Source organism: Durotheca rogersii, assembly GCF_024521655.1.
Source record: "Durotheca rogersii strain YMJ 92031201 chromosome Unknown GGS23scaffold_20, whole genome shotgun sequence".
Lineage (NCBI taxonomy): Eukaryota > Fungi > Ascomycota > Sordariomycetes > Xylariales > Xylariaceae > Durotheca > Durotheca rogersii.
In genome coordinates, this window is record NW_026251251.1 from 254,046 (window position 1) to 281,932 (window position 27,887).

Below are 27,887 nucleotides of genomic sequence, written 5' to 3' on the forward strand. Positions count from 1 at the left end.
CGTTAGACAGTATTGTACGCTGTAAATACCCCTCTCTGCCTACCTTACATTAGGCCAGATAAGGATTTTGGTGGTTGAAGATGGTGTGCGTGGTGATAACAAGGCAAAAACCTGGGTAGGGTCCTCGCATCAACCCACCTAGGTATATCTCTCTGCTAACCATATGTTATGTAGTTGAGTGAATTGGGTAGGTGTGCGGCAGGAGGATAGCTAGAAGGGCAAGAGAATAATTCCCTAATTGCGGCCACAGTTCGACTGCACGATGCATGCTACTACTGTCCCTCTAGGCGTGCTGGGGGGGGGGGGGGGGGATACAAATTTAAGTACAGATATCATAGGTAGCAGTTCATAGAGATTACTCGAGAAGGCGTCTTTACTCAATTACGTGATTCGTGGAGGGCCATCTTCGTCGTCATGCTTGGGCATATCGTGTGCCCTCAGTTATGTCAACTTGTTCGACAGAACATGTAAAACAATAGCATAGCCGTTTTAAGTTGCCTATGTATTGGGATGCAGAACCACTCTCCGTATAGTAATACTGTGAGTGGTAGTGGGCATCCTAGTCCGCCGGCGCGAGCGGACATGTATCTGTATAACATCAGAGTGCCTTAAAATACAGTATCTAAAACAGAACAAGTGGAAAAGGAAGCAAAGAAGCCTATGGGTATGGTGGCGACAGGATCGAGAGCTTAGATCCGCCAGAACACGTCACACGGAGCGTGTGGCAGAGCAGCATCAGGGTCCTAGCCTCAGGGTCCTGGGTAATACTACGTACATAAGGGATATCATAGCCAAATAAGGATACCACGAAACGGACGCGAGACAAGCGAAAAGCTAACCCCCCTCACTGACCTTTGCCGCGAAGGCAACCCGACCCCAGACAAGAAAAAACAGACATCCGCCCCTTCACCTTAACAGCTTTTATACCACGCGGGAAACAGACGGCTCGGCAGCGAAACTCCTTATCTCTTCCGCCTCCTGTGGGCCCTGGACGGGAGAGGAGGCGTTCTCCGCCGCGGCGGCCCTGGCGAGGGACTGGGCAAAGGGGGAGTGGCGGCGGAGGTAGGGGCCGGTGCGGTAGACGGCGAAGGTGGCGGCGACGAGGAGGAGAGCGATGGCGGCGAGGACGCCGTTGGCGATAGCGAGGCCGCGGTGGGGGTCGGGGTCGCGGCCGCCGTGGGTGAAGGCGTCGTAGTAGGGCTGGGCGGCCCAGGTGAGGAGGCCGGCGAGAAAGTCGCGGGCGAAGCCGTTGCCGCCGGTGGCGGAGGCGGAGTAGGGGCCGTAGGCGGCGACCATGTAGTCGATGGTGGCCATGTAGACGGTGTAGTTGGCGACGCCGATGAGCACGCAGCCGAGCATGGGCACGGCCCAGTGCGCCACCGCCGGGCTGCCCGTGCACCCGAACACCACGAGCCCGATCGGCAGCAGCGGCGCCGTGTACACCAGCCACCACAGCCGCGCCTCGTACTGCGCCCGCTCGTCGGCCGGCTGCCGCGCCCGCAGCGCCCGGTTGCGCCGGATCACCGGGAAGTACAGCGCGTACGCGATCAGGTAGGCGAGGCCGATGGAGATGAAGGCCTGCGCGCAAAAGGCAGGGGGGGGGAGAAGAGGTTAGCGGAGGTTCCGAGAATGCACGACGCGTGGCTCGCTGGTAATGGGGCAAAGGGAAGCGGAAGGCGCGTGAGGATGATGAGAAAACTTACCAATCCGTTCTGAGTGTTGGTGAAGCCGTAGAGCTTGAAGACGCGACTAAGCGACTGGATCTGCATAAAGATGAGGGCGTCGCTGAACCCGGAGAGCAGAGACAGGACGAGGACGATTAGGTCGGTGGCAAACATATGGAAGGGCCGGAGCCAGAGGGAGACGAGCTCGCGCGGGACGAGGTACTCGCGCCAGGTCTTAAGCTCGGAGGGGCCGTAGACGTCGGGCCTGTCGCCGGAGGCGCGGAGCTTCTTAGCGTGGCGGCCGAGGAGGACGGTGGCGCGGGTCTCGGGGACGAGGAGGAGGTGGAGGAGCTGGACGAAGGCGCCGAAGAGAAGCTGGATCCAGATAGCCCACTGCCACGGGCAGTTGTCCTCGACGAAGCCGCCGACGATGGGGCCAACGATGGAGCCGCCCACGGACGACAGCACGATGAACGCGAGCGGGTGCTCCTGGTGCTCGGTGTCGAACATGTCGGCCACCATGCCGAGCGTGACGCTGCCGCCGGCCGAGAAGAGGCCGCCGAGGGCCCGGCCAGCCAGCACGCCGGAAAACGACTTGTGGTAGAAGCCAGTGCCCACGGGAATGCAGCACAGGTTGACGAGGAACAGCGAACACTGGAGGACCGGCTTCCGCCCGAACTCCTCGGACCAGGGAGCCCAGCTACGCAGGACGGTGTGTCAGTCAGGGAAAGATGGACCGGTTGTGCGGTTGGGAGACTTACAGCTCGCATCCGAATGCATAAGTGATCAAGAAGACGGCCGCGCCGCTGACGGCGGATTGTGGGCTCACATTCAAATCGCGGGCGATGCCGCTCTGGGCGTTGGCGTACAGAGATGCGTTGAGGTTCACTGCGTTATGCCATCGTCAGTTATAACTGTTGTCGACAAAGATATCGCTCTCCTGATGCAGGTCTCACGAGGAGAGAGAATATCAAGGTGAGGTTGCGAGCGTGCGGGGCAGACTGCTTACTCGATGTTTGAACGAGGAAGATGATGGTCAACGTCAACCACTTTTTGCGGTTCGAGAATGCAAAGCCGAGAGCCTCGGGACAGTCACGCTCGGTGAGGATGGTGCCGCCATTTCCGCCCGACAGCACCACTTCGGCGTGAGATGTAGCCTGCTTTGCTGGAGCTTTCTCGGCACTATGCGCAGTTGCAGTCGGTCCGTTACTGTCGGCAGCGCCCTGGGCAGCTCCGCGCGAGGTCTGGATCATGAGAGGTTGCATGGTGACAACAGTGGCAGAGGTTACATTAATGGTATAGGTTAGAATAAGGTAGGTACAGGTTATTAATAAAAATCTCGATGTTGTTGTCAATATTATATCAGTATCCTTAGCGAGGGAGAGGAGTATCCTTGACGAGAAACATGAAGTGGTGGTGACCTCCAGGAAGAGAAAGCCTGGGGCCTCCCCGTATTTATATGATTACCGGAAAACCCACTTCCTAACAATGTCGTGAGGGACGCCAGATCGTTTAAGATTTACCGACAGTCTAATTACACGCGCGAAGCTGGCCGAAACCCACATTCACCGGTCAGCTGAGGACAACAAAACTTACAAGCAAACAACCTGATCCAGTGAGTGACACTTGCGAACCTTCGTCAACGTCGAGGCCGGGCGGCTGGCTGGCGAATGGAGGGTATAACAGGCTTCGTGGTAAGGGTAGGTTCTGTTTACATTGCCGCTTAATAACAGAGATATAATATTATAGCAAAGAGGAAACGGACACGCTACGGCACATACCTATTTTGCTAGCCACGTCATCAGGCTACTCGTAACACTATCTACATGTGGAGCACTCAACCGAACATCCAAGCACAATGCCTACGGAACCCGTACGCTTCTCCTTTTTGTGTCTCCCTCCCCATCTGAAGGCGCCGTCCACCAGCAGGTAACATGCGGGCAGCCAGTGCGACATGGTAGTTGAAAAGTAAGGATTCAATATTGGTAGTCTTCAGAGTAAGAAGTAGTCTTCCTCTCCGTATTGGAATTGGACTTCCGTCGTTTTAAGGTTCCTCCTCTGCCCTGGTCCCTCTCGACCCCTCCCTCCCACACCTCCGACTTGTAGCAATACCTTAACTTCGCTTTACGAAGGCAAATGTGCGTAGAAACGCGGTGCCCAGAGAAAGACGCAGGCAGGTGACTCGAATGGGGAGGCGGGGGGGGAAGAGGAACGTCCAGCCCGGTCTGGAGATCTGGCGCCATTGTCTACCCGATGTGATGGTCCTCGAGGGGATGGAGCGGGAATGGAGGGGCGACGGAGCGGGATGAATACCGAAGCCAGGCAGAGGGACAAACAATCATCTCCGTGTCCCACGATGTTTGCTAATTTTGCGTCAAATTCGGCGAGGGAAAATCGAGAGCGGCCGGGCGGCCAGGGGAGTGAGGAAACCCGATGAAGGAATTCGAGGTCGTGGCGGCGGGCGGTGATTGGTTGGGGGTCCGCCCCGTGGGGGAGAGGTTGGTTATGTTTGCTGGGGATAGCGTAACGTAAGTGTTGGTAGATACATATTTTGCTTATATAAATATTAGGCGTTGAGTTATACGCAGCCATGCAATAATGCAGAATGCACCACCATATCGAAAGTCGCCTCCTCAGCCACACTTGCGATAAACTTGGCTTATCGCAGTTTTCCACCGATCAATAACATGGCTGACAACCGGTCCCATCACCAAATCCATTCTTCCATCTCTCTCATCCGTTCACATCGCCTGCCGCCATCAACAACCTACCACCATCCCACCCTCCTCCCCGTACACGGCATCTGAACCGCATCGACACCGAACCCGGGCCGCCGCCATGCCGCCCCAGATCAAGCAGGACTTGAACCGCTCGGGCTGGGAGTCGACCGACTTCCCGTCCGTGTGCGAGAACTGCCTGCCGCCGAACCCCTACGTCAAGATGCTCAAGGAGGACTACGGCGCCGAGTGCAAGATCTGCACCCGCCCCTACACCGTCTTCGCCTGGGCCGCCGACCGCGCCCACGGCCGCAAGAAGCGCACCAACATCTGCCTGACCTGCGCCCGCATGAAGAACTGCTGCCAGTGCTGCATGCTCGACCTGCAGTTCGGCCTGCCCATCCAGCTGCGCGACGCCGCTCTCAAGATGGTCGCCCCGGGCCCCTCGAGCGAGATCAACCGCGAGTACTTCGCCCAGAACAACGAGAAGGCCATCGAGGACGGCGGCGCCGGCACCGAGGAGTACGAGAAGACCGACGAGAAGGCCCGCGAGCTCCTGCGCCGCTTGGCCAACAGCAAGCCCTACTTCCGCAAGGGCCGCGCCATCGAGGACGGCGGCGGCTCGCCGTCGTCGCCGGGCGGGAACGCCGCCGTGGGCGCCGGCGCCGGCGGACCGGGTCCCATACGAACGCGCGACTCGCGAGCGGCAGCGGCGGCCGGGGCAGGTAGAGGAGGGGGGCGGGGCGGAGGAGGAGGAGGAGGACGGGGAGGCGGCGGCGGGAGAGGCGGGCGGGCGTTCCCGAGCGCGTCGCAGCTGCCGCCGGGGCCGAAGGACTGGGAGCCGCCGGCGGACCAGACGATCATGAGCCTGTTCGTGACGGGGGTGGAGGACGACCTGCCGGAGCACAAGATCCGGGACTTCTTCCGGGAGCACGGCAAGATCAAGTCGCTGATCTGCAGCCACATGTCGCACTGCGCCTTCGTCAACTACGAGACGCGCGAGGGCGCGGAGCGCGCGGCCGACGCGTGCCGCGGCCGCGCCGTCGTCGCCGGCTGCCCCCTGCGCGTCCGCTGGTCCGTCCCGCGCGCCGTCGGCACCATGAACAAGGAGGAGCGCGCAGCCATGGCGCGCGACGGGCGATCGGCCTTTGCAGGCCAGCACCCGCGGCGCGGCGGCGGTCGCCGGGCCATCGGCGCTCCGCCGGGCCAGGAAGGCGCTGGCGAGGCCGACCAGGACCTCGAGAGCACGCCCGTCATCGCGCCGCCCCCGGGGGCGGCCAAGGTCAACTACGCGAGTCTGTCTGGCGATTGAGCGGCTGGCTGAGGGACGGTAGGGTGGATTGGCGGACGAGGATGGGGAGCAGGACTACGGACGATGGCGTGGCGTCTTTATATTATCATCATCATATGCATGGACGGCGTTTGGGCACTTTCTTGTCTCTGCGTTGGAGAGGGAGAGAAAAGGGAAAGAGGAGAAGGGATATAATAAGATGGCAATGCGGCTAGCGCTTTTGGCGAGCAAATACAATCGGTTGTCTGCCCGCCACTCACCGCGGATACCTCCCCCGGCTAGCCCTCACGCGAGAACGGCCGCCTTCCGGCTCTCGCTCGTGGCGGCGGGTTATATGCGCTTACGTGTATGTATGTACGTGTGTAATTGTTGGCACACGGCGGGTATTCACCGTTACGTAGGGGATGAGCGGTATAATACATGAGCACGAGAATTCATCTTGCTCTCGGGGACTTTATGCGTCATTTTTTCATGTGTCTCCCGAATTCCTTTCCCTCTCCTGACCGCCTTTATCCTGTCCACCCGTATCACCGATTGGCACACGTCTTGCCGTCGGTCTTCGCCGTCTTGCCACCAGCATTCTTAACCGTGTCGTTGTCGCCGCGCTCGGTCTCGTCGTGTATGCGTAGGCCTGGGCGGTCGTCGTCAGATCGGCGGGTGGTGCACACATTCATACACACATACACACATACACACGGGGGAAACAAACGACTACGTACGGTAACGGTCTCCCTCCTTCTTCCCCTGGACGACGTTCTGGCGCAGGATGTCGGCGACGTCGCGCGCGTGCTGGACGGCGGCGGGCACGGCCGGGTCGGTCGGCGCCAGCGCCGCGTTCTCGAGGAAGGCCGCGCGGATGGAGGCCCGGGAGGCCGCGAGCAAGCGCTCGTCGCCTGGGGGAAAAGTCGCGCGGGTTAGCTCGGCTGGGCCGCGGGCTCGCGACGGAGGGACGGGGCGCGCGCAGGGTTACCTTGGAAGGCTAGCCTCGAGGCTCGCAGCAGGCCGCGGTAGGCGGGGAGAGCCATGGATAGGTCTTGGTTGCAGCCGTCGCGTGCGAAAGGGGGGGGGGTGTCTTGGGGCTCCTCTCTTCCCTGGTCGGCTTTTTCCCGCTTTCTGCCGCGCAAAGGAGGGGTTAGAGACTGAGATGGAGCAGGAAAGAGAGCGATGTGTAAAGTCGATTCGACGGCGAGCCTATTGGCGGCTTCGGTTTTCAGACCTCGTTCGACTTGACCCGCCAATCAGAACGAGGTAAAGGACGGCGACTTTTTCAGTTGGGTGATGGTTTGCTGAGTCATCATCCAGCCTTCACCCAGAGGCTACGCCACCTAGGGCGCTATTGTGGCGCAGTGCAACATCTGACGCATTACCTAATTAACGACGGAATCGCTATACCTAGCATGTATTACGTACTCTCACACCCAAGTATTAACCAATATTGATTTTTTCTAATCCGTAATTCTTTTTTTCTTGCAGGCGGATGGAAAAACCCCACGATACCTTCTCCCTCAACTCTCATGTTACATTTCTACCTCCCACACAACCCCCCATAACCCGGCTACTACCTAACCAGCAATATAAAACACGAGGACTGCGCACCTCCGCCGTGCAAGCGACACCATGGCCGCTGCCACAATAGTCGCACGGCCGCTGCCCATCCTCCCGGACGGCTGGTCGGCCGAGAAGGACTTCAAGCCCCTCGGCTCCATCACTGCCTCTACCCAACGCACCATCGAGCCTGTCGGACCTCACTTCCTAGCCCACGCACGACGAGCCCGCCATAAGCGCACCTTCTCCGAGGATGACCGCATCCAGGCCCAGGAGACGGCCAAGAGGATCGAGAATGACGACGAGAGCGATGTCAGCGAGCCCGAAGATCCTATGATGTTCCAACGGGAAGCCAAAGACTGGAAGGTGAGCTTGGACCCCGCACCCCTACCCGTAACCCTCGTTAGCCTGTCTGTCATACTGATGCACCCTGACGAACCGCAGTCCCAAGACCATTACCAGGTCCTAGGCCTCTCGAAATACCGGTGGCGAGCGACTGAGGATCAGATCAAGCGCGCCCACCGCAAGAAGGTCCTGAAGCACCATCCCGACAAGAAGGCCGCCCAGGGGAACACCGAGGACGACAACTTCTTCAAGTGCATCCAGAAGGCCACCGAGGTCCTCCTCGACCCGGTCAGGCGCCGCCAGTTCGATTCTGTCGACGAAAAGGCCGACGCTACACCCCCATCCAAGAAGGAGGCTGCCAAGGGCAACTACTACAAGCTGTGGGGGCGCGTCTTTAAGTCGGAGGCACGCTTCTCTAAGCAGCAGCCTGTCCCCAGCTTCGGCGACGAGAACTCGACTAAGGAAGAGGTCGAAGGCTTTTACAACTTTTGGTACAACTTCGACTCGTGGCGCTCCTTCGAGTATCTCGACGAGGACGTGCCCGACGACAACGAGAATCGCGACCAGAAGCGCCACATGGAGCGCAAGAACACCAACGCTCGCAAGAAGAAGAAGGCCGAGGATAACGCCCGCCTACGTAAGCTTCTCGACGACTGCTCCGCCGGCGACGAGCGCATCAAGCGCTTCCGCCAGGCGGCCAACGCGGCCAAGAACAAGAAACGCCTTGAAAAGGAGGAGGCCGAGCGCAAGGCCAAGGAGGACGCGCGCCTCAAGAAAGAGGCCGAGGAGCAGGCGGCCCGCGAGGCCGAGGAGAAGGCCAAGGCCGACCGCGAGGCCAACAAGAAGGCCAAGGAGGCGGCCAAGAACGCAGTCAAGAAGAATAAGCGCGTGCTACGCGGCTCTGTCAAGGACGCCAACTACTTCGCCGCCGCGGGTGCTGACGCGTCCCCAGCCCAGATCGATGCCGTACTCAACGACGTCGAGCTCGTCCAGGGCAAGATCGAACCCGAAGAGGTCGCGGCCCTCGCCGGCAAGCTGACGGGGCTCAAGGTCGCCGACGAAATCAAGGGCGTGTGGAGCGACGAGGTCAAACGCCTCATCGCGGCTGGCAAGCTCCAGGACGGCGATGCGAAGACGCTAGTGTGAAGGAGGGGTTGCTGGGTGTAGTCGTCCTGATGTATATGCCGGCTCACCTTTTTATTGTTTTGCCTCGAGCACCTAACCTGCCTAGGCAGTAGACAGGTCGACAGGTGTGCGTGTGCGTATACACGGAGGCTCTCTCCCTTTCCCCAGTGGCGGCTATTTGCATTGGTTAGAGCGGGAAGACCGACTAGCATGAGGCGTCGTCGTTAGAGGATCGGTGTGCAGCACATAAGCAACAACTCGCATTCGAGAAACTGAGTATAGAGGACGGGGTCATCGTTGCCCACAATTTTGCTATATATACAGGCTTCTTGTGTCGTGAACATGAATGATGTTGTAAAGGTTTCATACGACGGCAACGCGAACTAATATTTTGTTCTAACAGGGACCCCGGCTATGCTTGTATTCTCTTCCATAACCAATCCAGAAATTTAATGCGTAGAGGACGAAAACCATATATAGTCGGTGAGAACCTGAGTTACTGCGAAGCAACAATATTGCACGCCTCCTGGTCATGGCATGCAGTCTCCCACCATCCGCCTACTTACATACATTCAACATTTAGACAGAAAGAATTACGAAAAATGAGACTCAAAAGGGTGTTTAGTACGTGAAAATATACTGAAGCATGCGCTCTGCTTTATTTTTATGTTTCCTTTCCTGTTCAATCTCTTTAAGTAATGCTCACTCACCCCCCAGTCACCATTATATCGGCCTCGCAATATCATCAGCTTTTATGTGCAATAATACGCGGGAATACCGTCTCACAAGTACATTAGAAGTCACAAATCTCGCATACTCAGACCTCGTTTATCATAAATCATCTCATGGAAGCGGCAAAATCCTCCGCCACTATTCCGCCGTAAGTCTTCGAGCTACTATTAATGGACTAGGCAGCCCTTACCTTTCCTCACGTTACCTAGGAGACGTCCCCGTACACCTCCAACGGGCAGCCTCGCTGCCTGCCGGTTTCCGTCCCGCGGAGCCATTCGCTAGTACAAGTCGACGACGACCTGGACGTCGACGCTCAGGCCGTGGTCGGCGAAGAAGCGGCCGAGGGCGTCGCGGGCGGCGAGCCCGGCGGGCCAGGACGAGGCGGCGCGGAAGTCGTCGACGGGCATGAAGCCGAGGGCGTCGGGCGTGGGCGGGGGGTCGCGGCCGGCGCGCTGGCGCACGTTGTTGCGGTCGCGGCCGCTGGGCACCTCGGCGACGACGAGGTAGACGGCGGCGAGGCGGCGCATGCGCGCGAGCAGGGCGGCGTCGGCGGGGGGCACGCGGGCGGCGAGGGCGGGCCGGGGCGGCGGGCGCAGCGCGAGGCGGCGCACGGCGAAGAGCCAGTGGGCGTCGGGCAGCGCGGCGCCGCGGAAGTGCGGGAGGTAGGCGGGCGGGGGGGCCGCGGGGTGCGCCTGCTGCACGAAGGCGAAGACGTCGCGCGCGAGGTCGGCCCAGACGTCGAGGCCGGCGGGCGGCGGCGGGAGCAGCCGCGCCAGCGCCAGCGTCGACCACTCGTCCGCCGCGGTGTACGGCGCGCGCTGGGCGTCGACGGCGCGGACCGCGCCCGGCAGCCGCACCCGCCGCCGGTACCGCAGGTACGCGTGGTCGCCCGCCGCGGCGCGCTTGTCGAGCACGAGCCGCGGCGCGCTTGTCGAGCACGAGCCGCGTCGCCTCGTCGAACGCGGCGTACGTCCGCGCCCCGGACCCGTCGCCGCTCGCCGCGAACAGGTGCCGCGTCGACGGCAGGTCGGCGGCCGCCTCGTGGAACGCCCAGATCAGCTCGCGCAGCTCCGGCGGGAGCTGCGGGAACAGGTGGAACTGCCGGTCTGGGGCCATGGCTGGGGGTTTCGCCGCGCTCGATCCTCTTCCCTGTCTCCCTGTCTGTGTATGCGTGTCTAGGCCCCGCTTTCCGTCTGGGCAGCAAGGGGGGTGATGCTGGGGAACGCCGAACCTGAACGGTAGAGATTCGTAGGTAAGTTCGTAAGTAAGTGTGACTGTGTTACGTAGCTGGTGAGAGCAACGTGTGGCTCACTAGATTGCGCGCAAAGGGAGCAATGGAATGCGGGTGAGAAGGTGTGTATTGACTGACTAGAAAGAAGGAAATCTACTAGAGAGTGTGGAGCAATCTATGAGTACATATAGAAGTGCTCAACCAGCTTGGGTAAGCTGGGTGGTTGCCACTAGGGGCGAGTGCCTACGTGACAGACTGATTGTGACCGCCGAGCATGAGCGGGGTTGGGTTTGGGTTCGGGTTTGGGCTTCTCTTGGCTGAAGGACGCTCAAGTCCTAGGAGTCGTAGGACTTGACCGACTAGGTAAAGAAACTAGCTTCTCGAGCAGGGGAGGAGATAAAGGTTGTCGCCCACGCTAGGGTGACGTTCTCATGAGAGTAGCTGGGCACTACCTGGACGTAAGAGGCGATGGGGCTTAGTGTGGCTAGTTGCATACTCATTCTCCGCGGAGAATACCTGGCTCCTTATGAAAAAACAAGGCGTGGATGAAATCGAAGCCGAATTATTCTTCAGACCGGGAGGCGGGCAAGGGTAAGAGGCGGTCGGACGATATTGCGAGTTTGGAACGGACGAGTGGCTTGGGGCTGAGAAGCTGGGGGCTCCGTTATAATCCTGAGAACCAAAAAGAAAACGGCATTGGCATTCAGATTCTGGGATAACTCGGACCGCCTCATTTCGGTGTCAGACCGAGGTATATCAAAAGAATTAATTTAATGGGTTCCGTTTACCCCTTCTGCAGATCCCTACTTCGTCCCAATAACTTTGCGCGAGGAGTCTGCCCGTCACGCTGTATGCGATTAACTCTTGAATTAGGCGCAAGACATACTGTGGATCCTCAGGCATCCAGAATGGAGGCCTGTGGAATTGAAGAAAAACACGCAACAGCTAACTGTTCGTAAAACGCTGTATTTAAGCCCTTTTAGCAGTTTAGTTTTTACACCTTCAATCGATCAACTAGGTTGACCTTTCAACTCGTCTTGCCTGCCTTACGATTAAGGCAGCGAGGCCACGAGAGGAACCGCCACCAAAACGCACAATACAACTCGAGATGAATGCTTTCTGCTGATATTGATATAGCCGTAACTCTAGTAAGGTCGTAAATTCATCACGTATCAGGGCGTTATGTCGTGATATCTCAGTCGCCGGCCATTCCGTGGAAGAATTATACTAGTAGTAGGCTGAAAATGATAGGTAAAATAAAACCAGAAACATGGTGACAGCAGCTAGTAAATCAGTACTGGGCACTGCTCCGGGGATATTCAACACCAAACGACTCCGATGACCTCGAGGTTTCCCGTGGTTCTTCGATCCTTTTTAGTAGAAAACGCCAACGACAAGAACTCCCAATCATCGGCTGTCTGCTCTCAAACATGTCAACGCCATGAGGGAAATCAATATTGCTTTTGCTGACCTATTCCACTTCGTGTCTTTCGATGTGAGGGTTGCAACTGATACCAAGCTCACATCCGCAGAGACCTGCCTTCCCACATCCACTAATATGTCCGTAATCTCCCAAATCAAGGAGAGCCCTGGCGACGAAAAGGGGTTATTTCCAAGTCGAGCCCGAAATTCCAAAAAAAAAAAAAAAAACATTGCAAAGTAACCACAGGTTCTTTCCGGGTACCAGGTAGCCCACGGCATCTAAAGCCGTCGAGGGGAAGAGTGCCGGCGCTGCCCCGTTCCGGCGGAGCTGACCTGACCATACAACCATTTATTCACACCGGAGTCGTGCCCCCCCGCGATGCGTGCGCTGGAAAAACTCGTAAAGAAACATCATTTCATGTCTGGGACTTCCTCTCTTCGCTGGAAACCGTGTACGACTCGGTGACATGTATCCCTACTTCTTCGTCGGACGGATACTGTACGATGTGTTCCTGACTCGCGTCGCTATGTAGCCGTATCTTCGGATTGTTCCCTTTCCTAGGCCAGCCTCGAGAGGTCATCTCGAATGACTTTCCCGCCGAAGACTCCCCCTGCGTCTGGCTCTCGATGACGACGGAGTGGCTGGGGCCCTTCGAGCTCTTTGTCGTCGAGCGCAGCGCGGACCCGCCAGACCCGTACCGATCTGCGTAGCTGCTCGACTTTGTCGAAGACGTGTGCATGCCCCAGAGGCGCTTGCTGAATAGGGGCTTGATCGCTGGCGCCGAGACGACGAAGGCCGTAACTAGGTATTCGCGAGTGGCCCACTGCGTCGCTACAAGCAGGTCCGTGAGGGATCCGAGAGAGTAGAACGTTCTGAGGAGAGTGGCGATGATGATGAAGATGCCAGACGCGATAAATCCGCCGAGAACGAGCTTGCGCACTATCGGAAGTCGAGCTTGCCATAGCAGAGGCAATGGAATGGCCATAATACCAATATCGGATCTTGCAAAGGGAGGCGAGCCTCGTCAGTTCATTATCCACGCGCGCATTTTGGTTGAAGCGAAGGTCGCGTGCGGAGCAGCATGGCTATTCTTACTTACACAATGCTGAGGATCGGGTATAATATGTAGTTCTCTTTACGAAAGACGCATTTATCTGTTAAGTAGCCTCGTTAGACATTCAGACTCGTCGGGGAACAAGCCGCCAACTCAAGCAAGCTGGATGCTCTGACTCACCTTCGGGATAGGGCTTCACCTGCCAGGCCCTCTCGATGGGCGTGCAGAGGGAGAATTGGAAGATGATGGCAGTAAGGAAGGTCGCCAAAGTCAGCCAACGAATCCAATAGCCTAGTATGTTCTGCCACAGATTCAAGGTCTAGCACTTGTTAGTAGTCCTCTTCTGATATAGGCAACTTAGGAGAACGGTGAGCGGGGGAGGGGGGTTAAGTCGCAACCAAATGCCTACCATGCGATCATAATACCAGAGGACTATGCCCTTCATCGACCAGATGAGGCAGATATAGCAGACCCAGCTGGCAAATGTCAACTTGTCTCCTATCCTGAAGCTTTCGACGGTAGCATCGTCCAGTAGGTCGGCCGATTCGAACGTCTGGCCAACACTGCTTCCGTGGACACCTATGTAATACAGAATCACCAAGTCTGCCGTCCAGAATGTCTGGCGATGGTGATCTGTCTGTCAGCCTTCTCGTCTCCCAACTCTCCCGTCAAGCCTTACGGCAGCGAGGCAAGACATACCGCAGCGATAACCGTGAAGGCGTCATCCCAGGTCATCCCCTGAAAGCCGACAAGCAGTAACCTGGAAACGATTCTGGCGACGAATATCACCATCCCCGCGGCATATTCCGCGTAGCCCTCGATGTTCACCTCCTCCTGGGTCGGCATGGCGGGCTACTCTTTGGGGCTTGTCGTCGACGCAGAAGAATAGAAAGCTTGGTCCGCGGCGAGTCGGTGCCGATGAAAAGCTTCGCGCGAGCCGCGAACGAATATAGGACTCTCTCTCCTTCTCTATCTAAGTATGAAGTAACCCCGGGTTCTAGAACGATATCATTATGATTTATTTGCCGCATGGTTCGCTCCCCAGGCAGATCGATCCTGTCAGCCCAATGCATCAAGGGGCAACCTGGACTTACACGATTATGCCCCGGCAGCGAGAGGCAGCGAAAGGCAGAGAAGAGGAAACGTTGCCAAGAGATCATATATGCCTACTCGCAGATAATTATGGCTTCGTTCAGTTGCTACTCGCCTGTCAGCCGCAGCAGGATGATCCGGTAACGAAGCCCAGTGCCTGTCAAAGTAGGTCCTATGCGGTAAGGATGTACAACAGACTAGGCCAGAGGCCAGGTGCTCGGGCCCTAGTGCCGGCCAAGTCAAGGTATCCCTTTAATTCGCGTGAGGCCCTGGTCTGTGTATATGTATGTAGGTACATCAAGCGGAGCGCAGCGATGGCCTCAGCCGTACTCTGGAGATACGTACAATGGGGGAGGATATTAGTGCCTAGCCAGATAATGCATGTATCTTTTGGTTTCGACAGATCATTGCGTCTCTGGGATCATTGTGCGGTGTTCATAACAACTCCCATGAGGTTCCTTATGCATCTACATACATACTGACACTTATACGTAAGTCTGAGAGACTATTCCAGTCTCCAGTGAACTGATAGTAGGTGGTTGTATGCATAGATACATATGTCGTATGCATAGATCAGTTCAGTACTACCCAGAAGGTAGTATTCTATCGCAACACACATCGACGACAACATCTATACGACATGATATATGCCGTTTGTGTTTCCTTCACCACGACTTCATCAAGAGGTAGAGATGATCATCTGCATACAACAACAGCATGCACCTTGTGCAGTCAGGTCTGCCGCCTGGGCAAGAACCGGACATACTATACGGTACCAAGGAAATCGTAGTAGAGGTTCGCATGCCTCAAGAAACATGGCAGAAACGTGACGGGTGTGGGAAAGTCGTGAGGGCAAAGGTGCAGGTATGTGTCTAAATCACGTCATGTTGATTATAGATACACAGATTTATATATTGATGTAGGCGCAAGCTTCCCCGCGAATGTTTGACAACACGCCAGTATCGTGAGAGGAGGAGGGTATTTGAGCCGTTCTGTGGTGTGCCTCCATCGAGTCCGCGCGGCTGTCCTGCAGGTGAGCAAGCGACCCGATACAGTATGGGAGACGGAGAGTGTGTCGATCAGGCCTATGGATGGCCAAGCAAGAGAGAAGACGGGAGGGTGAAACCGATGATTCTGACGAATCCCCTCGACTTGGCACGAATGGCGGAAGAAAAAAGGGTCCCGAGTCGCTGGATGAGAAACAGGCCTTGCGTCCCCTCAAGCACAGATGACACCGCATAACGCCGAGAAAGGGGTTCATGTGTAAGTGTCGCTTCACTACACATAACTACGTCCATAACTGCGCGCACACAGGGGAAGAGGAAGCGGCCACTATTACGGTGTGACATAGATGCATACAAATGCAGAGCACATACCGTAAGGCCTCGGCTATTTCATATCGTCTGATGAGTCTCTCGTTTCTATCTCGCCAAGACGTGATGGGTGTCTGTCCGTTTACGTACACGGAGAACCAACAGATAGGGAGGACTGACCGCTCAAGCCAGCACCGCAACGTACATATCTTTACCATTGTGCGTGAAGACACCACAAATATGTGCACACCGTACTAGTCCCTGCACGTACATTGCTACCACCAGATGCCACACCATTATCTAAGTGATCAACGTCCTCGGCGATCTTTCTTACCTAATGAGACGTCTTCCCCAGAATGGAGAGACTCGATTGTAGGGGGTTTCCCAGCACTTGTCCCTTCACCTTACAAACTTTGGGCAAGTCCCTATCTCGATCACACTTAGACTTACGGAGAAGAAACAGAGGGGAGGAAAGATGTGCGTTGCAGACTCGTTACCCAACTCAACACGAGACATTGCCAGGTCTGATCGCGGGCTCCAACTACATCCGTCGCGCCGACAACCCTTGACAGCTCTCCCGCCCCAGGCCCACCAGGAGAGCGCTCGCGATCAGTCCGAAACCAGTAATCGACTCTACCATTCGCAATCTTGCAGATGGATACCCAAGGGTTGGCAGCCTGCCAATCCCCATCATGTACCGTGCGCTAGAACGGCCCCAGCTCTTCAGCAATGCTTGTCCCTGGTCCGTAGGTGGATCTCGGTCTGCCTTGGGCATAGTCTATACATATAACGTAGCATTGAGTAGCAACCAACATACATATGAATGAACGTACGCGAGAGAGACCTTCAGCGGACCTCTGCCGACAACCGTATGCATCAAAATCAATATGTGGCTGCCTGCCAACTACATACTTACGTACATACATATACGCGTATGTGCCCTTCTGGGGGGGAGCGGGGGGTAGGTGTTTTCCCCCCCTCGAGTCTCGCCTGAAGAACAAGGTCAACTACATGTACACCTACACCTACATATACACATATAGCACGTACACACATGTATATGTATGGAGCTGAAAAGCGATTCTAGTTAGCCGATTCCAACTAGGCACTGCGTCGGGGTCGGCCGAGGAGATGGGGGAAAGGCCCTTTGGTGTGTGAATTTCAGTTGCTGGCCAGGGTGCTCTATTGGACCTAGTCCGCATACAAGTCGATCGACGTGGGGAGTAGCACGTCGACATGGTGCAGCCGATATAGAGCATGGGATTCCCCCCCTCCTAGTTTCGTTCCCCTCGACAATAGTACCAGCGGAGCGGGCCCGGAAGGGAAGAGTTATGGCCGCTGAGGGTCGAAACTGCGTATCAGCTCCCTGGGCAGATGCGTGTCGTCGGAGTCCACTAGCGATTTATGGATCAAGCATGCCTATAGAGCGACACCGCGGCTTGGGGTGTAGCATTCTGCGCTGCAGTTGATGTCTGTTGGTTCTCCTGGGGCTCTTTTGACCGAGTAGGTTAGCCTCCTGCTCGGCAATGTGATGGCCCTCCCTAGTCATATAGTCCCCTAGTTGCGGTCAGAAAAAGGACCGCAGCTCCAACTCGCGGCTTCTCTCGTGTGCTCTCATCCTCCTCACCCTCCTCTTCCATTGTCCCGTCTTACCCCAACTCCCACGTGCCTTGCGAGGATGTCTGGAGTCGCTGAGCAAGCAACGACCCCTTCGCCGCCACCTGCGGTCGGAGACGACGGCGATCAGCTGCGCTCGGAGGCCCTGGCCGCCGATCTCAAACAGCTACCGCCTGGATACTACTCGAGCGCCCGCGTCGTTGGCACTTTTGGCGCCATCGGTTTCAGCCTCTTGGGCACGTACTGGGCCTTTTCCGTCGGCGCCTCTGTGATCACAGCCATCAACCGGGATATCGGCCCAAGCCAGAACGCGAGCCTGTTCTCCATCGTCTGGACCGTGTGCGACTGCATCAGCATCCTCCTCTTCGGCCGCCTCTCGGACCGCTTTGGTCGCCGCTGGCTGGCTATCGGCGCCAATGTCCTGGGCATAATCGGCGGCATCGTCGCCTGCACCGCGCCGAACATGGACGTTCTCGTCGGCGCCAATGTGCTGCTCGGTCTTGCGTCCGGCCCCCCGGCGTCCTATCCCCTATTGACCGGCGAGCTCGCGACCAACAAGACGAAGTACCTCGCGACCGTCTTCGTGGTGTTGCCCAACGTCGTCGCCACCGGCTTCGGCGCCTACATCGGCCAGAGGATCGTGCTGCAGACGACGTGGAGGTGGATCTTCATCATCTACATCATCTTCATGGTTCCGGGGACGGTGCTGTTCTACCTCTTCTACTTCCCGCCGTCCTTCACGCAGATGCACGGCAAGACCACGACGAAGCTCGACGAGGTCAAGAAGATAGACTTCGCCGGCGTCTTCCTCCTCGTCGCCGGCCTCGCGCTGTTCCTCCTCGGCATCTCGTGGGGCGGCCAGCCCCTCGCGTGGAACTCCCCGACGATCCTGGGTCTTCTCATCACGGGTTTCGTGCTGCTCGTCGCGTTCGTGCTGTACGAGATCTACGGCGGCGTCCAGCGCCCCATCATCCCCATGCACTTCTTCAAGGACCTGCGCGGCTTCACGCCCATCGTGGTCATCTCGGCCATCACCGGCTGCCTCAACGTCGCGCTGCAGATCATCTGGCCCTCGCAGGTCCTGAAGGTGTTCGGCACGAGCGACTGGGAGACCGCCGCCTGGCTCACCACGACCGTCGCGTTCGGCGCCTGGGGCGGCATCGTCCTCTTCGGCCCGCTGTTCCACATCGTCAAGCACATCCGCTGGCAGCTCGTCGTGGGCTGTGTCATCATGACGGCGTTCGTCGGCGCGATGGCATCAGTCGATACGAACGAGCTCGGCCAAGCCGCGGCGTTCTCCTTTCTCGCCATGCTTCCCGTCGGCTGGGGGGAAGTTATCACCATGCTCATGGTCCAGTACGTGGCGTCTGATATGGACCTCGGCGTCGCATTCTGTACGTATACCCCTAATCTTTAGCCTAAGATCCTACGGCTAGCAGCTAAGTACTTGACTAACACCGTCGCTAGCTGTGGTGTCCGCCATGCGGAGCGTCGTGGGCTCCATCTTCACCGCCATCTTCAGCGCCGAGGTATCGAACACGCTGCCGCAGAAGCTGTCCTCGATCGCCGTCCCCGCCGTCACTGCGGCCGGCCTACCATCCTCGTCCGTGGCCGACCTGCTGCTCGCCGTCCCCGCCGGGACGAAGGAGGCGCTGCTCGCGGTGCCGGGCATGAACGACAGCATCCTAGCGGTCGCGACGGAGAGCATCGCGCAGTCCTACGCCGCCGCGTACGCTTACCCCTATTACACGTCCCTGGGCCTGGGCGTCATCGCCATCCTCGCTGCCGCCTCCATCCGCGACTTCGACCACTACCTCACCGACCACGTCAGCCGGCAGCTGTACCACAAGAGCGACACGGACAAGGATATCCTGCAGATGGTCGACCACCCCGCTTCCAGAGACGGACCTGCCACCGAGAAGAAGCCGTCTCAGGGGTCGGACGACGGATCGGCTCCAGCATGAGTGCGTCTCTAGCGTTGTCATTGTTTATTGCGAAGACTGCTGGCTGTCAAATGTCGTAACGGCTTGATAGTTTTATTTTGTGTGCTAGACTACATGATTAGCGTATCTATAGCTACTATTAGTCACATAAGATGCCACCGCATCGTAACTCCGTCTTCGATATTAGTTTGGGCAGGCCGTCGTAGAGGCTAGTTTTGATGAGCTGGATAATCGCCGCAGCTGACGATGGTGTTATGCGTATGGCCCGGATGCATGTACGAAGATGCAAGGGATGGTGAAACGACAGCGTAGCCATAGTTATAGTGCCGATGTAAGTCGAGTTACGAGTTGTTGTAATGCGTAATACGATATTGGTACTCGACCTCAGAATTTCCCCAAGTCTTCTTCTACTTACTCCATATCGTTCACATTCTAGTTCCCGCCGCTCTAATTTCAAGCCGCTCGCTAGTTCCTTCGCCAGAAGTGGGCTACCCGAAATATCCCGCTTGAAACGGCGTGGTTTTATGCGTCGATCCTGTTATAGTCCCTAATCCCTGGCAATACATGGCATGGGCTGATCCCGCCGCCCGGCTATTTTCTCCATTTCATCTTCCTCCCTCGGACCCGTCTGCTCCCAACCATCTTATATGATTGTATGGATACGCTAAGTTTCCCAAAACTTCACTATAGCTACGTATACCTAAAAGATGAACAAGGCAAGGGGGGCTGTGGGAGAAGAGAACCGGACGTTTGTCTTGCGCGAAAACGGTGTAGGGATGGTGGTGTGCTCGTGAATAGCCCGAGTCACATACCTACGTACCATCGTAGGTTCCCGGCGGTAATTTGATCACGATACCTAGCTTCAAGGTTGCATTGGAGATAGAATTGCTATCATATTCAGTCCGGGATTCCGCTACCTCTGTAGACACTGTGCAGATTGTACCGTGTGCGTAGAGCTTCCTCACGGGAACACGACGACGGCCCTCCCAACCAGCGTGCCGGCCCTCAGCGCGTCGTAGGCCTTCTGGACCTCGGAGAAGGCGAACTGCTGGACGTCGATGCGCAGCTTGCCGGCGCGCGCGAGCTCGCAGACCTCGCGCAGGTCCTGGCGCGTGCTGCCGAGGCTGATGGCGAACTCGCAGCTGGTGGCGAGCAGGCCCCAGCCGACCTCGAGGGTGCCGCCCTGCATGCCGACGAGGACGATGCGGCCGCGCGGCCGCGAGACCGCCGCGGCGAGCCGCAGCGTGTCGGCGCTGCCGACGAAGTCCACGGTCACGTCGACGCCGCGGCCCCGCGTCAGCGACAGGATCTCCTCGGCGGCCGCCGCGCCGTCGCCCGCGAACAGCACCGCCTCGTCGGCGCCGACCTCGCGCGCCGCGCGCAGCCGCGCCGCGGCGCTGTCGACCGCGAACACGCGCGCCGGCGACAGCAGCTTGACGAACTGCACGCCGTACGTGCCGAGCCCGCCGACGCCGACGAGCGCGGCGCTCGTGCCCGGCTTGAGGCGCGCGACCGCCGTCCGCACGGCGTGGTAGGCGGTGACGCCGGCGTCGGTCAGCGGCGCGTACAGGACGGGGTCCTCGGCGCCGATGGAGACGACCTCGGCGCGCGGGACGAGCAGGAACTCGGCGAGCCCGCCGTCGAAGCCGCAGCCGCGCGTCATGGCGATGGCGTTGCGCTTGTAGGCCTCGCAGTGCTGCTCGGCGCCGTCGGTGCAGTAGTCGCAGTTGCCGCAGTGGCGCATGTGGTGGACGACGACGGCCTCGCCGACGCGCAGGTCCGCCACGGCGCGGCCCAGCCGCTCGACGAAGCCGGCGTTCTCGTGGCCGAGCACGTAGCCCGCGTCGATCGAGTTCGCGTACGGCGCCGACCCCGGCTTGCTGTCCACCATGTCAAGGTCAGAGCGGCACAGGCCGGCGGCCTTCATGCGGATCAGGACGTCCCCGGGACCCGGCTCGGGGACGGGCACGTCGACGTACTGGCCTGGCTGGCCCCATTCTACTAGCTTGAATGCTCTCATCGCGAAGGCAAGGCCCGACGGCGGTTCGAAATTGGATTAGAATATGAGTTGTTGATAATAATGATGATGATGATAGGCAGGTAATACCTATGTGACTGGTGACTAGCTACCGGAGACAAGTTGTGCCAAGCAGCAGACCTCTTCCGGCTCAAGTTAAGAGCTACTTTAAGTTGTTAGAGGTCAGTTCACCGCGGCTGCGCTCTGACAGGATCCTGTTGCAACTCCACATCGTGGAGGTCTTGTACTAGGGATACGGTAGCATCGGGCGGTATTAGCACCGAAACATCAGCCTCTCAAGTTACCTACCTAACGCCAGACCAGGGTACGGCAGGGCTTGATCTGTACGTGTATGCGCGGAAACATAGATACCTACATGCTAAACTACATTCGTATGTTGTAGTCTCCACGTGGAGTGTTTATGAGACTGAATTCGACGTCCCTAACCGAAGCATACTTAGAGAGGTTAAAGGATTAATCATTAACGCCGCTCTTCGTAGTGCCGCCCAAGACCGCTGCATGGCTCGCGGATTTAGCTTCCTAGCTTACCACGGTGCTTGTCCCCACGAGCCAAGACGATTAGACAATGTGACTTCGGTGGTTCCCACGTGGTAGATATTGCTCATCTACGCATCTTCTACCTCCACGATCGTGTGCGTGTGATGCGAGCTTTTCACTCCCCTCCCGTAACCTAGGTAATACACAGCAATGAGCCAAGAGCCGTGATCCATCAATTGCCTTATTCCTATAGCCAGCTAGCTACACCACGTTGTATAAATATTTACATATCCTTAGCTAGCCGACAAAGCCTCCGCTCAGCAATATCACTTATATCGCTAGCACTGCCTTCTCTCCGGGTACTATCGACACTGGTTACTTATTGGAATCGTATAATAGAAATACGGCCAGATAGAGAACCAATTCCGGCCGTTGATCCGAATACTGCAAACGTAGATACCCAATCCAGTAATATTGTCTTTAGCCTAGGACGATACTCTGGGGGTAGCCAAAGTATTTTTTTGCCATGTCTTAGAATCCATTTCCCATCTCGGCTGATGTCATATTCAGAATAACAACTGCCGAATCTCATGATAAGATTAACGATTTTCGTTAGGTCGAATAAACGAGTAAGGTCCGCATTATCGACTTCGAAATTCTGTATTTGCTGACCTAAAGTATTACTCGGGAATAGCTGGAGAGTTTTTAAGTGTTGGCCTGAGGTAACATCCCAGATATTAATTTCGCCGTTCTGTAAAGCTGATGCGAGCTGTTGGTTATCGTATGAGAATGATAGGGCCTCTACTGTAGCAGTAGAATCACCCGGAAGAGTTTGTAAACATTGGCCTGAGGTAACATCCCAGATCTTAATTGTGTCGTCTAGTGAACCTGATGCGAGCCGTTGACTATCGTATGAGAATGATAGGGCCTCTATTCTAGCAGTATGATCCGGGAGAGTTTGTAAACATTGGCCTGAGGTAATATCCCTGATCTTAATTATACCGTCCCATGAACCTGATGCGAGCCGTTGACTATCGTATGAGAATGATAGGGCTTCTACTGCAGTAGCATGACCCGGAAGAGTTTGTAAACATTGGCTTGAGGTAATATCCCAGATCTTAATTGTGCCGTCCTCTGAGCTTGATGCGAGCCGTTGATTATCGTGTGAGAATAATAGGATTTGTACTGTAGTAGCATGACCCGAGAGAGTTTGTAAATATTGGCCTGAGGTAACATCCCAGATCTTAATTATACCGTCCGTTGAGCTTGATGCGAGCCGTTGACCATCATGTGAGAATATTAATGCATCTACTCGCATGTTATGGTTTTTAAAAGCCTGTATGTTCTGGATTAAGGCGGTGTCCCAGACCTTAACTATGTTCGTAGTGCTCGTACTTGATATGAGCCACTGGTCAATTGAGAAAATTGTCGAATTTGTGAGAACCTTAAGAGTCTGCGGTAAATAGTGGCTTGAAGTAGGATTCCAAAACTCGAGTCTGCCATTGGATAATTCTGATACGATCCGGCCGTCGTTTAAATATACTACCGACCATATTCTGGCAGCGTTATTACCAAGTAGTCGTACACATTGGCCCGAGGCGGTATCCCAAATACGAATCGATCCGTCGTTTGAGCCTGATATAAGTCGTTGGCTATCGCTCGAGATCGTTATCGATGATACGCGATCGGTATGGCCTTTGAATGTCTGTATGCACTGGCATGAAGCAGTGTCCCAAATCTTGATTGTCTTATCCCATGACCCTGATGCGAGCCGACCGTTGTCCAAGTAAACTATGCAGGTGGTATGGGCATTGAACTCTTGTGGAGGTGAGTGCATAGTAGGAGTATAAATCCTAATCATGCCACCTGCGCTGGTTACTGCAAGTTCTAGGGCATCAGGTGAGAATGCTATTTTGTTTACTATATCCCCAACCTCGAGAATTCGTATGCATTGGCCTGAAGTGTCCCAGATCCGAACTGTTCTATCGTGTGAGCCTGATGCAAGTCGTTGGTTATCGGGTGAGAAAGCAATTGAGGTAACATAGCTGGTATGACCCTCGAGTATTTGGATGCAGTGGCCGAGGATGGGGTCCCAGATCCTAATCGTCTTATCGAATGATCCTGTCGCAAGCCGTTGGTCGTCGTACGAGAATGCCACTGCCGCTACCCTATCAGTATGGCCCTCGAGTGTATGTAGACAGGCATCCCAATCAGGTGCGACCCCCCGCGTCACTGTGACCCAACTTGGTTTCTCGGATAATTGTCGAATCAAGCTGTTGGTCGGGCTGAATATGAGAGCTGAGGCGTAGACTTGCAAGGGGGCCATCTCGATTCCCCTTCTATGTGAGAGGATGAATCGGCGTGCATCTTTAATGAGATCCACGAGATCCCGTTGATCGCGCAATTCAGCTCTTGCCTGCGAAACGTTAACCTCTTGACCTTGGGTTGTAGAAGCTTCCTCTCTCGAGATCTCCTCAAAGACGTGCTTACATAGAGCGCTCCCAGTTTTACTATCGCTTTCACCCCTTCCAGAATGCTCTGCATTAGACTGAGAGCCTCCAACCACTGTAGATAGTTGTTACGGAGGAAGGCCAATATCCTTTCGCCGTCACCTAATCCCTTGTCGCTTGTCCCTGTCTTCGGTACCGAGTCATTAAGGTGGTCAACCCAGAAGATGCAAGAGTATCGAACTGTGGCTAACGGGTCAGGATCTGGTATCGAGACCTCATCGATGAGACATCCCGGCCTCCATAGGCCATACACGTCACGTTTCAAGGTTCCAGAGAGGAGCTTCAGTGACCTGGAAAAGACCTCGCTATGTTGATGCTCGATGCCAAAAGGCAGAACCTGGTCGCGTACATTTTCTATCAAGTAATCCTTTGCCGATTGGTGCACAAAGGAAACGATGCCGTCTCGAAGTGTTAGGAATGAGCCACACGACTCGATGATTTCTTCCACCTCATCCCGGTCAAAGCGCTGGAGATCCCCAATGAATGCTATCAATTCGTCCAAGGTAAGAGGTCGATATACCACTGAAGTAACAGCTAGTATCTCATTGCAGAGCCTCGCATCACTCGAACTGGATATCAGTTCCATCATTCGTCCGTAGAGAGAACCCAGGCCTGGCGGGAATGACTCCAACTTCTCGAGTGTATGCCGTTTCCTATGGTTTGCAAGCTCGCGGCAGATCAAGCTCACCCAAAGAAAAGTGCCGTCAGCATTAGCGGTCAGGTAACTTTCGACATCATCCCTTAGTTTCGAATCGTATTTCTTAAGTGATTCCAGCTCGTCCACCTTGCGCTTGATGTAACTCTTCACAGCTTGAGAAATCTCGTCTCGGTTTGATTCGAGTCGCAGCTCAATCTTTTGCGTTGCGCTCTGCAGCCTTTCCTCAATGTCGGGCCAGTTGCGGCTCGATACAATCCATTTTACAGTAGGATGCCCCACAGTAGGGTCAGCAGTATCAAAGCCAGCAATAAAGTCGAGGAGCCGTTTCTGGTCTGTCTTGCACTCGTCGAGAGCATCGATGATCACAACCGTATCGTCTAGGCGCCGATCCTGCAGGACGGCCGTAATTATCCCGGTGAGAGCATGCCACGCATTATCGTTGCTGAAGATATCTTTGCCCACGGCGTCATACTTCTCTCGCACGCGTTCGACGACCCATCGGTTGTTGTGGGCAAGGTCGAATAGTAAACCTCTTAGCACCGATGTCGCATTGTTGCGTCGATCCTCATTGGCTTCGCAAAAGAAATAGCATACTCGCTGGGACTGATCCTTCTCCAACTCATCAATGATGCCGCACAGAAGCATTGTTTTGCCTCTGCCAGGGTCCCCCCTAATCCAGAGGAGCTGACTCTCGGGCTCCCCCCGGAATTGCACGAATTCGGCATGTTCAAGGATCCAGACGTAGGAGTCTCTGAGTAAGCCACCCTTTGCCTCTTCGATACGCTTCTTGTCATTGCGAGTGTCAGTCACGTGTAGATTTCGCAGGCACTCGTTGTCCTTTTCGGTTTGATTCGCTTCCGTCTGCCGCCGGGTCCCGTCCTCGATGGATTTCACGTGGTTCTCGATGTTGGCGGCTGTGCTGTGAAGTCCCCTCAGCTTTTCCTTAATATATTCGTTACTGTATTGTTCCACGTCGCTCTTCACTAGTGTTTCCGCTTCTTGTACGTCTCCAAGCTGACCAGACCAGTCATCCCACTTAACCGTGTCCCTTGCGACGACAGTTGCCCAGTGACGGTGGTAAAGACAGATACTCTTCATCTGATAGGAGAGGAGCTTCCCGTAAAGCTGGACGATGCTCTTCTCTAGTTGGGATCGTAGTGTTATCGAGGACTGCTCGGCTTTATTTTCGTCGAGAAGTAGGTCCGCTAAGCTCCAGTACCATTCCATTCTCGAGAGGACGTATGAAATGCCATCGCGATTGGAGCGTGCTTCGCTGATGGGATTCGAGATAACCTATCGAGTATTAGCGCGAGATGATCTACTGATCTCCCGCGGATCGTGAAGGCCAAGCACACATACCTCAAATACCAACCCAACACTGACCCAAGCAACGGCGACTGCGGGAGCAGCCTGTACCGCTGGATCCGCTACCGCCTTTATAAATTGCGCTATTTGTAAGACTTGGCCTACCGAATTCTTAACCGACGCATGTTTCCGTGTCCGGTCCAGTCCAGCCTGGGCCAGTTTCTGCATCTGATGGCATCTTGTCTCCTGGGTTTTTCCTATCGTATTCCTCTCCAACTCTGAGCCGACAGAGCTTGATTCATCCCGGCAAAGTTCGGCCGATAAGATCTTCTCGAACGTTTCAACGAGAGTAGGCTCGCTTGCTTTGAGCTCGTCGTAGGCCTGGTTCCAGAGTTTCTCTGGTAGGGTTGGCAGCGATAAAGTCTCGGGGTCTGTCGAGACGGTTAGGGAAGGCCTCGGGTGAGGTGCTGGAGTTTCTGGCCCTGGCCCTGGCAAAAATGGGGATGGCGAAGGAGTTGCGTGCGATTCACTCGAATCGACAGACCCCGAGACAGCGAGGGAGGGCTCTAGCCCTGGCCCTGGCAGAGATGGGGTGGGTAAAGGAGTTGTGTGCGATCCACTCGAGTCAGGTTCTCCGATAGCGACTTCCCGCAGCCTTCTGAACTTAGCTCTGAGTTTTCGAATAAAACGAGGCGCCATCTCCAAGGATGAGCACACTAAGAAGCAGTTGCTTGTATCAGCCAGGCAGATTCCTTAACTATGAATATCAAACAAGTGGGTTGTTACGTAGCTGGCGAGAGCTACGTGTGGCTTGATAGGTTGCGCGCAAAGGGAGCAATGGAATGCGGGTGAGAAGGTGTGTATTGACTGACTAGAAAAGAAGGAAAGCTACTAGAGAGTGTGGAGCAATCTACGGGTACATATAGAAGTGCTCAACCAGCTTAGGTAAGCTGGGTGGTTCCCACTAGGGGCGCATGCCTACGTGACATGGGTTGTTGGGACAATATCAACAGATTATCAAGAGTAATGGCACAGGAACAAATCTAGGTGGATGAGGACGGGGAGATAGGGTAGCTGAAGGAAGAATAACGTATTCACGTGACATAAGACTAATCGGATCGTCCCATTACCTACGGACTAATCGAATTGTCCCATTACCTACGGACTAATCGAATTGTCCCATTACCTACAGACTAATCGAATTGTCCCATTACCTACGGAGTCACATAGCTACATCTGGGAAAAAACCCGTTTCAGAGTAGGATTCTCCACTTTTAATGTCCAGACTTACGCCCTAATAAAATAGAGTATCTAGTTTTAATATATATTATTACGATTGCTTAATTGAATATATCGTACGTACTAGGTAACTACACCCCTTCCTACCTCGGGGTTCACCTATCAAAAGAATCGTTTTTTTCCCAGATGTAGCTATGCAACTCCGTAATTACCAGGTCTGTCATCAGCGGCTGGCGGTTAAGCGTCACAGGTGATTTGTTGAAAAGAAACCGTACAGGCACATGAAAAATACATATCTTACGCCTCCCCACAAATGACACTCACTAGGTATCTCAAGTCACTCGCTCCATCAGGTACCTATGACTTGGTACACTCTTTGAAGGAATCTCATCAGCTTCAGGTTCCATGAAAGCTCTCCGACGATGCATATTGCTCAAGATTCATAATAGGAAAGGGGTTGAGGGATTAGAGCGCGCTAGCTAGACCCCTTTCCTTAACTCTGCCTTTATCATATCCATCGCCTCAGGGCGGTGAGCGTCGTTGTCGAAGTTGATGATGAAACCCCACC

General features: G+C 55.7%; 9 protein-coding genes across 9 annotated transcripts; 3 read left to right on the top strand and 6 right to left on the bottom strand.

Moving 5' to 3' along the window:
* Window positions 1-525: 525 nt before the first annotated feature.
* GGS23DRAFT_613126 (major facilitator superfamily domain-containing protein) lies at window positions 526-3,181 on the bottom strand. Its single transcript, XM_051520543.1, has 4 exons — window positions 2,674-3,181; window positions 2,426-2,552; window positions 1,704-2,364; window positions 526-1,578 (listed from the first exon to the last, which is right to left on the bottom strand). Exons 1-4 carry the CDS (start codon window positions 2,927-2,929, stop codon window positions 922-924), a joined length of 1,701 nt encoding a protein of 566 aa, XP_051369710.1. The 5' UTR covers window positions 2,930-3,181; the 3' UTR covers window positions 526-921.
* Window positions 3,182-4,502: 1,321 nt separating this feature from the next.
* GGS23DRAFT_606503 (RNA recognition domain-containing protein) lies at window positions 4,503-5,693 on the top strand (the record flags this gene model as incomplete). Its single annotated transcript, XM_051519910.1, has 1 exon — window positions 4,503-5,693. One exon carries the CDS (start codon window positions 4,503-4,505, stop codon window positions 5,691-5,693), a length of 1,191 nt encoding a protein of 396 aa, XP_051369711.1.
* Window positions 5,694-6,199: 506 nt separating this feature from the next.
* GGS23DRAFT_598884 (uncharacterized protein) lies at window positions 6,200-6,697 on the bottom strand (the record flags this gene model as incomplete). Its single annotated transcript, XM_051518850.1, has 3 exons — window positions 6,200-6,303; window positions 6,392-6,565; window positions 6,643-6,697. The coding sequence occupies 3 exons, from the start codon at window positions 6,695-6,697 to the stop codon at window positions 6,200-6,202; spliced, it is 333 nt and encodes a 110-aa protein (XP_051369712.1).
* A 592-nt stretch (window positions 6,698-7,289) lies between these two features.
* GGS23DRAFT_606504 (putative zuotin) lies at window positions 7,290-8,708 on the top strand (the record flags this gene model as incomplete). The annotated part of the gene is made up of 2 exons (XM_051519911.1): window positions 7,290-7,583; window positions 7,662-8,708. The coding sequence occupies 2 exons, from the start codon at window positions 7,290-7,292 to the stop codon at window positions 8,706-8,708; spliced, it is 1,341 nt and encodes a 446-aa protein (XP_051369713.1).
* Window positions 8,709-9,213: 505 nt separating this feature from the next.
* Window positions 9,214-10,535, bottom strand: GGS23DRAFT_613142 (uncharacterized protein; the record flags this gene model as incomplete). Its single annotated transcript, XM_051520545.1, has 2 exons — window positions 9,214-10,346; window positions 10,390-10,535. The coding sequence occupies 2 exons, from the start codon at window positions 10,533-10,535 to the stop codon at window positions 9,698-9,700; spliced, it is 795 nt and encodes a 264-aa protein (XP_051369714.1). The 3' UTR covers window positions 9,214-9,697.
* Window positions 10,536-12,283: 1,748 nt separating this feature from the next.
* Window positions 12,284-14,661, bottom strand: GGS23DRAFT_578304 (uncharacterized protein). Its single transcript, XM_051516985.1, has 5 exons — window positions 13,827-14,661; window positions 13,537-13,746; window positions 13,308-13,446; window positions 13,173-13,227; window positions 12,284-13,074 (listed from the first exon to the last, which is right to left on the bottom strand). The coding sequence occupies exons 1-5, from the start codon at window positions 13,971-13,973 to the stop codon at window positions 12,489-12,491; spliced, it is 1,137 nt and encodes a 378-aa protein (XP_051369715.1). The 5' UTR covers window positions 13,974-14,661; the 3' UTR covers window positions 12,284-12,488.
* A 2,340-nt stretch (window positions 14,662-17,001) lies between these two features.
* On the top strand, window positions 17,002-19,281 carry GGS23DRAFT_204521 (fungal trichothecene efflux pump). Its single transcript, XM_051511819.1, has 2 exons — window positions 17,002-18,543; window positions 18,617-19,281. Exons 1-2 carry the CDS (start codon window positions 17,211-17,213, stop codon window positions 19,111-19,113), a joined length of 1,830 nt encoding a protein of 609 aa, XP_051369716.1. The 5' UTR covers window positions 17,002-17,210; the 3' UTR covers window positions 19,114-19,281.
* A 213-nt stretch (window positions 19,282-19,494) lies between these two features.
* Window positions 19,495-21,334, bottom strand: GGS23DRAFT_613148 (alcohol dehydrogenase GroES domain protein). Its single transcript, XM_051520546.1, has one exon. It carries the CDS (start codon window positions 21,110-21,112, stop codon window positions 20,054-20,056), a length of 1,059 nt encoding a protein of 352 aa, XP_051369717.1. The 5' UTR covers window positions 21,113-21,334; the 3' UTR covers window positions 19,495-20,053.
* A 179-nt stretch (window positions 21,335-21,513) lies between these two features.
* GGS23DRAFT_578315 (WD40-repeat-containing domain protein) lies at window positions 21,514-27,096 on the bottom strand. The gene is made up of 4 exons (XM_051516986.1): window positions 26,953-27,096; window positions 26,135-26,796; window positions 24,098-26,068; window positions 21,514-24,023 (listed from the first exon to the last, which is right to left on the bottom strand). Coding segments are annotated over exons 1-4 (4,671 nt in total). The 5' UTR covers window positions 26,954-27,096; the 3' UTR covers window positions 21,514-21,986.
* Window positions 27,097-27,887: the final 791 nt, after the last annotated feature.